The sequence below is a fragment of the Nicotiana tabacum genome, chromosome 4, assembly GCF_000715075.1.
Source record: "Nicotiana tabacum cultivar K326 chromosome 4, ASM71507v2, whole genome shotgun sequence".
Classification (NCBI taxonomy): Eukaryota; Viridiplantae; Streptophyta; class Magnoliopsida; order Solanales; family Solanaceae; genus Nicotiana; species Nicotiana tabacum.
In genome coordinates, this window is record NC_134083.1 from 18,827,786 (window position 1) to 18,836,411 (window position 8,626).

General features: G+C 40.6%; 1 protein-coding gene across 2 annotated transcripts; it reads right to left on the reverse strand.

The window, feature by feature from the left end:
• LOC107819847 (protein FAR1-RELATED SEQUENCE 6-like) lies at positions 1-3,480 on the reverse strand. Of its 2 annotated transcripts, none has more exons than XM_016646000.2 (2): positions 3,420-3,480; positions 1-2,200 (listed from the first exon to the last, which is right to left on the reverse strand). In XM_016646000.2, the coding sequence occupies exon 2, from the start codon at positions 2,198-2,200 to the stop codon at positions 113-115; it is 2,088 nt and encodes a 695-aa protein (XP_016501486.2). In that variant the 5' UTR covers positions 3,420-3,480; the 3' UTR covers positions 1-112. The 2 variants fall into 2 exon arrangements, with proteins under 2 accessions (XP_016501486.2, XP_075107577.1); XM_075251476.1 differs by lacking the exon at positions 3,420-3,480 and adding an exon at positions 2,380-3,340.
• Positions 3,481-8,626: the final 5,146 nt, after the last annotated feature.

Genomic DNA, 8,626 nt, shown 5'->3' on the forward strand with positions numbered 1-8,626 from the left:
TGAAGCAAAAACTATATGTATTAATATCAACCCAGTTCTATAATCATTATACACAAGATATTCAGACACCCCTCGGTTACATCATTACAAGGACAGAAAGTAGATATGTTAATTACAAAGATTTTTTATTTAGTTTTTCTTCAATGTGGTGAACTCTGGTCAGAGACTCTTCAAATGCATTTAGAGCTACTTTATAAAGATCTGGGGAAATCACCCCTTCCTCCACAACTTGTAATGCACTTCTATACAATTGGCTAAACCATTGAACGTGTTCAGTAGACTCAGTATAACTGGATTCAAGATCTGATGCACATAATCGCTTGTAATCCTTTTTCCATCGTGATAAAATGTATTTTGAAGGGATCTCTTCCACACCATTGAAGTTCAGTACACACAACGCGTGCCTGCACAGATATCCATAGAAGTTGAAGCAGCTGCAAATACAACGAACTTCGGCTGCTGCTCTGTTGTACAGAACTTCATAATCCCGTATCTCTCTCCTATTTCCCTCTCCCAAAACACGCTCCTTCACCAAAAATATTACCATCTGCCCGTCAACATGTAACTGTGTTGTGCTGAAACAAGAATACATCTCCTCCACCTCTAACTGAAATCTTTTGAAGATCTCTCTAGTGTAAACTTTTGCAAGCTGCAACTCAAAGGAACATCTTGTTTTGAGTTCAGGGTTCGAGTTTCTCGACTCTGTATCTGCAACTGCTTCTTCCTTGTACTTTTTCTGCAAAGCTAATTCGTATTTGTCAAGAAACTCTTTTAGAGGAGTTTGCTTGTGCAGATATTTATCGAAAAAAGCAGTCAATGTCTCATTAGATCTGGCAGTGGCCATTCCAGCAAAAAAAGTGTCTTTCAAATAAACTGGAGCCCATTTAGTTCGGTCATCATAGAGTGAAAGAAGCCACTCATGATCACCAACTCCAAATCTTTGGATCATAAATCTCCATGATGCTTCGAAATCAAATGGCTTCAGAGCCTCATATATTGTTTTAATTAATGCCTTTCTAATAGCATCATAGTTACGCAACCCTCCCAACTTTTCTGGAACTTTCCTCATGATGTGTGATAAAGCAACACGATGAGAAGACCTCGGAAACACCTCACTGATTGCACTCTCCAAAATCTTGCATCTTTCTGTAATAATTGTTTGAGGGAAACGTCCAAGTGAGCAGGTGAGCCAAGCTTTGAACACCCAAACATAAGAGGCTTTTGACTCGCCCGCAAGCAGGCCACAGCCCAGCAACACTGATTGATCATGGTGATTTGTGCCCACAAATGCCACAAGAGGAATCTCATATTTGTTGGACAAATATGAATTATCAAAATAGATCACATCAATAAAGTAAGCATATGCCGCCCTTGACCTGGCGTCAACCCAGAACACATTCCTCAACTGCCCTTCATCATTCAGATCCATCAAGTAAAAGAAGTTTGGATTTGTCAATTGCATTCGACAGAAATAATTATACATGGCTTGCGTGTCTCCTTTTCTTAAATTCAGCTTATCGTGACAATCAGATGAAGTTTTGCACCTCCTTGCACTAAAATTGGCATTCCTATTCGCACCTGCATCAATTACAAGTGCCCGATATAACTTGATTGTTCGGACTTCAGCATCACAGCTTGAATCCAACTTTTTCTTGTTTCCAGCACCCGTCTTCTTGATAGACTTGTATGCTTTTGCACCTAACAAATGATTGTGTTCAAGAGTAACTTCAAGTACTCTCCATCTTTTGGAGTCCACCATTCTCATCCTCATCATTGCAGGACAACCAGTTCTAGTTTCCTTGCGCAGCCGGTTTACATCTTTAATTCTCTTAAAGCCCTGGCTACTGCAGCATAGTACTGCACCATACTTCTCCCTGCTATTTCTTTTGAACCAAGAATTTTTTACTCTAACACGAAAACCAACCTCCCTGGCATAACAATTATAATAGTTGTAAGCATCATCATAAGACTCAAACTCCATTCCTACCGCTGGGGCAATAAATTGCTTCTGCCCATCAGTAAAACCATTTTGATCATCTAACCCATCTGACTCTATTTGCCCACCATTTTGAGAAAATAATTCATCCGACTCAATTTGCTCACTGTTCTGGTCATCTAACCCATCTGACTCTATTTCTTGCAATCTCCCACTGCCTTGCCCAGTAAGATCTAGCTCACTATCAAGAGAAGCTTCTTCCATCTGAAATTGGGATGTATCAAATAGATGAAATATATTAGAAAATTAAACTTCTATTCATCAGAACAAAATCACGTAAAGGCCAATCAGATTATCTGCTTGTAATAATAAACAACTTGGTTATATCACAAGCAATCTCAACCTTTATGTCAAGTAACACTACATGGGACTTGATTTTGTACCTTAGGCTTAAATTTAAGATGGCAAAGGGCGTCGTCTCAGTTGTTGTCACATAATAAAAGCAAACCATTATCACTTAACATAGGATGAACCAATAGAAAGAGCAAAGTGACTGCAGAATGCCAAGCCACATTAAACAATGCATAATAAGTTCTTCCGTATGATACTACTTGGCCATCCTCTGGAGAACATTATACAGCAAAAGAAATCTCAACTAAACTCTCAGTCAACGAGCAGATTGCAGTGCTTCCAACCGCGAAATATTGAAAATAATCAATTTAGCAACTGTCAAAGACTGAGTTTGTGCTACTTTTGTCAAATCCACCAAATGTAGGTCAACATCCTCTCACAATCATGTTCTTTTAGCTTGAACCTTCATGCAGTGGAAACCAATGAAACAACTGCTTCGGGCCACATACTACAAAGGACCTATGGTTTATCTTCAACATTATAAAGATGTATGGACCTACAACTGCTTCTTGGTCAACTCTTCCACACACTACAAAGATCCTATGGAGAATCTTCAACATTTTAAAGACGTATAAACACTAAGAAGAACCTTCAGTGAGCTCTATAATTATATATTGTTATAAATATTAACTATCAAATTTTCTAATAATCTACTAACTTAAAGGGCTCATTGATAGGGTAAAAATCCAAATTCCAGAATAATTGGTGCACAATAATTATTAGCTTTTAGAGAGATTAATTATCAAGCTTCCCAATTTAATAACTAAAACACAAATGGCTCATAATCTGAATATACGAGGTATTTTAAACAAAACTATCTTAAATGCTTGGGTTTGAACTTTTTAGAGGTTGAAACCAGCGTCTGTGATAATCGGAAAAAGTAAACAAATTAAATTTATTATAACATAGAATAATTAATTTTATGTCCGAAGAACTATAATAAAAAGTCAAAAGTGATGCTTTCACTATCCAGTGGAAGCAGAGTAGCAGTAGCACACTGGACAAGTGGAAGAACATAGAGAGAGAGAGAGAGAGAGAGAGAGAGAGAGAGAGAGAGAGAGAGAGAACTTACAGAGGGAAAGGATTGGGAGGAGTGGCCTCGCAGCTGACCGTCGGATCATGAAACGACTCTGGCAGCATTTCACTTGCGGGCCAAAAACGATTGAATTAGGCTCGTTAGATTATGTTTGGGCTTGGACTGGATTTAGGAGAATTTTGATTCTAAGAGCCTAGTTCGTATGGGCCCAAAAGTTTTTGATCCGCAAATCTAGACAAAAGAAATGCATGTTCGCCGGAAATGCATGTTCCAAAAGTTTGTACAATTCTGAACAAATTTTAGAATTCAACATGCCAAAATATGGTCTGGAGTTTGGAGTCTTCCCTGAGTTCACTAATCTTTTTTTTTCCCCCTTAATTAAGTTTAATGACAAGTCAGTATACATTTAATCAACCGTTTTCAAACAAATATTTAAGTTCAATTTTAGACTTGAACATTTACTGAGGTAGTAGCAACATGGATAAACATGTGAAATAAATTCCAAATTGCAACGCTGAGTTAGGGCGATTCTATTGGCTTTCACGAAGCAACAAAGTTTTTGCCTCTGTAAAACCAAAACGGAGAAGTGAAAAGGTTACGAGATAAATACAACACTTTGACAGGAATCAACCTAAATATAAGAACACTATAACTATACAACCTTTATATGTTTCACCATACAAAAAAAAAAAAAATAAAAAATAATGGCGGATTCAAGAATTGACAAGGGAATTAAAAAAAGAAATCCAGAACTATCACGTATGAGATTTGAACTTGTATTTCTCTCATGTTAAGAAAATTCAAATTTTTACATGTGTTAAAAATTTATTTTTATTCTATTTATACTGATATAATTTTTCGACAAAGAAAATTCAATTGAATCTGCTTTCTTGCATGTCACTCTCCCACTAACTGAAACCCCTCTTTAACTGCATTAATATTTCCCAAATCAAACCTCTTGCGGCATAGTACAAGATTGATGGAAAAAGTAGAAGGAAGTGGCCTCTATTTATGGGTGTTTAACGGGTTGGGTGTGATGACCTAAAAGGTCATCTTATGTTTTAGCACTCGAATATGCGCTCTTAAGACTTAAAAATATCATTTTTACTCTTCTCGATTTGCGTGCGCAGTCCGAACAGGTTTCCGAAAAGCTTTTATGTTGAAAATTGATGAAAATAAGAATTTTAGTTGACTTCGGTCAATATTTTTGGTAAACGGGCCCAGATCCATATTTTGACGGTCCCGATGGGTCCGTATCGAATTATGGGACTTGGGCGTATGCCCGGAATCGAATTCGGAGGTCCCTACCTTGAGTTATGAATTTTTGATAAAAATTAAAAGTCTGAAAAATAATTATTTTTAAGAATTGATTGATGTTTGGCATTGTTAGTGCCGGGTTCGTATTTTGGTTCCAAAGCCCGGTACAGGTTCATTATGATATTTAAGACTTGTCTGTGAAATTTGGTGAGAAACGAAGTTGATTTGACGTGATTCGGACGTCCAGTTGAGAAAATAAAAATTTTAAAGTGTTCTTGAGAATTTCATTGGATTTGGTGCTAAATTCGGAGTTTTAGGTGTTATTTTGGCGATTTGATCTCGCGAGCAGGTCCGTATGATGTTTTTAGACTTGTGTGCATGTTTGGTTTGGAGCCCCGAGGACTCGGGTGAGTTTTGGATAGGCCACAGGATGTTTTGGACTTGGAAAAAATCTGGTTTTCTGCAGATTCTGGTGTCTGGCATATCATTCTTCGCGTTCGCGAAGGTCCTCTCGCGAACGCGAAGAGTAAACTGGTGAGGCTGAGACTTCTTCTTCGCGAACGCGAAGGCCTGGTCGCGACCGCGAAGTGATGGAGGATTTACCCTTCGCGAACGTGACTGGCTCATCGCGAACGCGGAGCACTTTGGGACCTAGGGAAGGGTTGGTCGTTCCTTCATCGCGAACGCGAGCAATGTCTCGCGAACGCGAAGGCCAGGGGAGAGTAACCACCGTGAACGCGAGCAGGGTCTCGTCAACGTGAAGGCTTGGTAGCCAGTACCCTTCGCGAATGCGACAGTGGCCTCGCGAATGCGTTGCACACTGTCGCCCAATGCATAAAACAAAATCAAACACGGGTTTAAGCCATTTGTTCAACATTTTTCAAGAACCAAACGGGTAGAGGCGATTTTCAAGAGTTATTTTCTTCTCCAAAGTGTTGGTAAGTGATTCTAAATTATTTTCTTTCAATTACCCATTACATTTCTTGAATTATCAACCTAAAATCTAGAGTTTTCATGGTAGAATTAGGGGTTAGGGTAGACACTAGGAATTTCGAAAATTTGGGGATTTAGACCTCAATTTGAGGTCGGATTCCAAAACCAATTATATATTTGGGCCCGGGGTGAATGGGTAAATGGATTTTGGTCCGAACCTCGGGTTTTGACCAAGCGGGTCCGGGGTCATTTTTTTGACTTTTTGGAGTAAAATTTGGAAAATTTAATTTATGCAATATAATTGATTTCTTTAACAATATTTGATATTATTGAGTCATTTTTTAATAGATACGAGTGGTTTGGAGGTGAATTCCAAAGGAAAAGTTGTGATTGAGAATTAAGTGGCCTTCAGAGCGAGGTAAGTGTCGTGTCTAACTTTGGCTTGAGGGAATAAGTATTATGTGTTTATTTGCTACGCGTTTGGTTGTTAAATACAATGTATAGGTGAGGTGACGAGCATCTATGCATCGTTGTCGAGTCATAGCATGCGAGTGAAATTCTATTCTTGTCTATTTTGTAGCCTTAAATTCTACTATCCATGCTTAGCGGGTTATTTGAAATGTTGGGTGATTTATATCTGGTTTCACTAAGATTTGGTAACTTTCGAATATCGATTCAAGGTTGAGGTTACATTGTACTATTGATTATGGGTAAAATACTGGTTTCTTTGTGATACTCCTATCTATCCATTGTTATTGATTCTGTGATTTGTGAAGAGGAGTGTAAAGCACTAAGGGTGCATGCATTATTTATATTGTGAGGAAGAGTGTAAAGCACGAAGGGTGATGCCGTGTATATTATGAGAGGTTTAATGCATGAAGGGTGATGCCGTGCCGTTCTATTTATTTATTTGGTGAGGTTGAGAGTAAAAGCACGAAGGGTGATGCCGTGCAGTTTTCATTTGCTGTTTTTATTTGCTCAATTTGTTTAAGGATTTTCGGTTTAATTCTATCTTTTCATTATTCTCACTCTTAATATTGTATTCCCTCACTGTATGTCCCCTTCCCATTATTTCTGCATTATTTCTTTATTTACTGTTGTTTCCACTAGCATGATTATACTGTTCAGGTTATATGTGGGTGTCTTGTCCTAGCCTCGTAACTACTTCGCCGAGGTTAGGCTCGGCACTTACCAGTACATGGGGTCGGTTGTACTGATACTGTACTGTGCACTTTCTGTACAGATTTTGATACCGGCTCGGGTTGACCGAGATTTTGCTATTGGTCCGTTGTCTGGAGACTCAAGGTAGATCTGTCGGTGTTCACAGACCTTGAAGTCCCCGTCTATCTTTTCTGTTATACTGTTTCTTTCATTCAGACAATTGTATTTCTTTTAGACTATTACTTGTAGTAAATTCTATAATGCTTGTGAATTATGACTCCAGATCCGGGTGGTAGTAATTAATATAGTTTTATGATATTCTGCACTTATTATATTTCATCTTAGTTAATTATTGTTAATTACTGAATGAGAATAAGGAATTGGTTTAATGATTCTCTAACGTTGGCTTGCCTAGCAAGTGAAATGTTAGGCGCCATCACGGTCCCGTCGGTGGGAAATTTCGGGTTGTGACAGTTGGTATCAGAGCCCTAGGTTGCCTAGGTCTCGCGAATTACGAGCAAGCTTAGTAGAGTCTGGAGGATCGGTATGGAGACGTCTGTGCTTACCTTCCAGAGGCTATGAAGTTTAGGAACAAGTTTCACTTCTATTCTTCTCTGTCGTGCGATTTTGCTTTCTCAATACTGATTGAACTCTTCTACTCTTATTCTCTAGCAGATGGCGAGAACACGTACCGCTTCCTCAGCTGAGCAGCAGCCAGAGCCTCCAGTGACAGCTCCTACGCGGGGCAGAGGTCGAGGCCGAGGTCGTGCCAGAGGCCGAGGCAGGGGCGGGGCTCAACCTAAAACCCGAGCAGCAGCCCCAGCAGTGGAGCCTCAGATAGAGCTTGACGAGGAGGTTCCAGCCCAGACTGTTCCTGCCGGACCAGCTCAGGTTCCTGAGGGGTTCATTGCTACCCTAGTACTTCACGACGCTTTGGTCCATTTGGTGGGCCTTATGGAGAGTGTGGCCCAAACTGGCGCATTTCCCATGGCACCAGCAGTCTCTCACACTGGAGGAGGAGCCCAGACTCCCACCACTCCCGCTCCGGAGCAGATAGCTCCCCAGTATCAGGCTCCAGCAGCTCAGCCAATCAGATTAGTTCAGCCGGTTATTGCGGCACAGGTCGGAGATGAGCCAACTATGTCTTCTGAGGCTTTATGGAGATTGGATAGGTTTACCAAGCTCTTTCTTGTTCACTTCAGTGGTGCTCCTTCAGAGGACCCCCCAGGAGTATCTTGACAGCTGTCACGAGGTTATACAAAACATGGGTATAGTGGAGACTAATGGGGTCGATTTTGCTGCATTTCAGATGACTGGTTCCGCCAAAAAGTGGTGGAGAGATTACTTATTGACCAGACCAGCTGGGTCGCCTACTCTTACTTGGGACCAGTTCTCTCAGCTCTTCAAAGAGAAGTTTCTGCCTATCACATTGCGAGAGGAGCGTCGCCGTCAGTTTGAGCGTCTCCAGCAGGCAGTATGACTGTTACTCAGTATGAGACCCATTTTGTGGATTTTTCTCGTCATGCTATTCTTCTGCTTCCCACCGAGAGAGAGAGAGAGATGGTGAGGAGGTTTATTGATGCACTTGCTCAGCCTATCAGATTGCAGATGTCTAAGGAGACTGGGAGTGAGATTTCTTTTCAGGCGGCTGGTAATGTCGCCAGACGAGTCAAAGTGGTTCTTACGTAGGGAGGTCAGGGGTCTGACAAGAGACCTCGTTATTCTGGTGAGTTCAGCGGTGCCTCATCTAGAGGCAGGAGTACTTTTGGTAGAGGCCATCCTCCCAGGCCGTTTCATTCAGCGCTCCAGGCATCCCATGGTGCCTCAGGTGGTCGTGGCCCTCAAATTTTGACCAGCTAGCCTACAGTGCACCACCATCTCCTATTAGTGTA

Excerpts from the sequence above, each read along its gene's own strand:
- LOC107819847 (XM_016646000.2), bottom strand. The coding sequence starts at position 2,200 with ATGGAAGAAGCTTCTCTTGATAGTGAGCTAGATCTTACTGGGCAAGGC.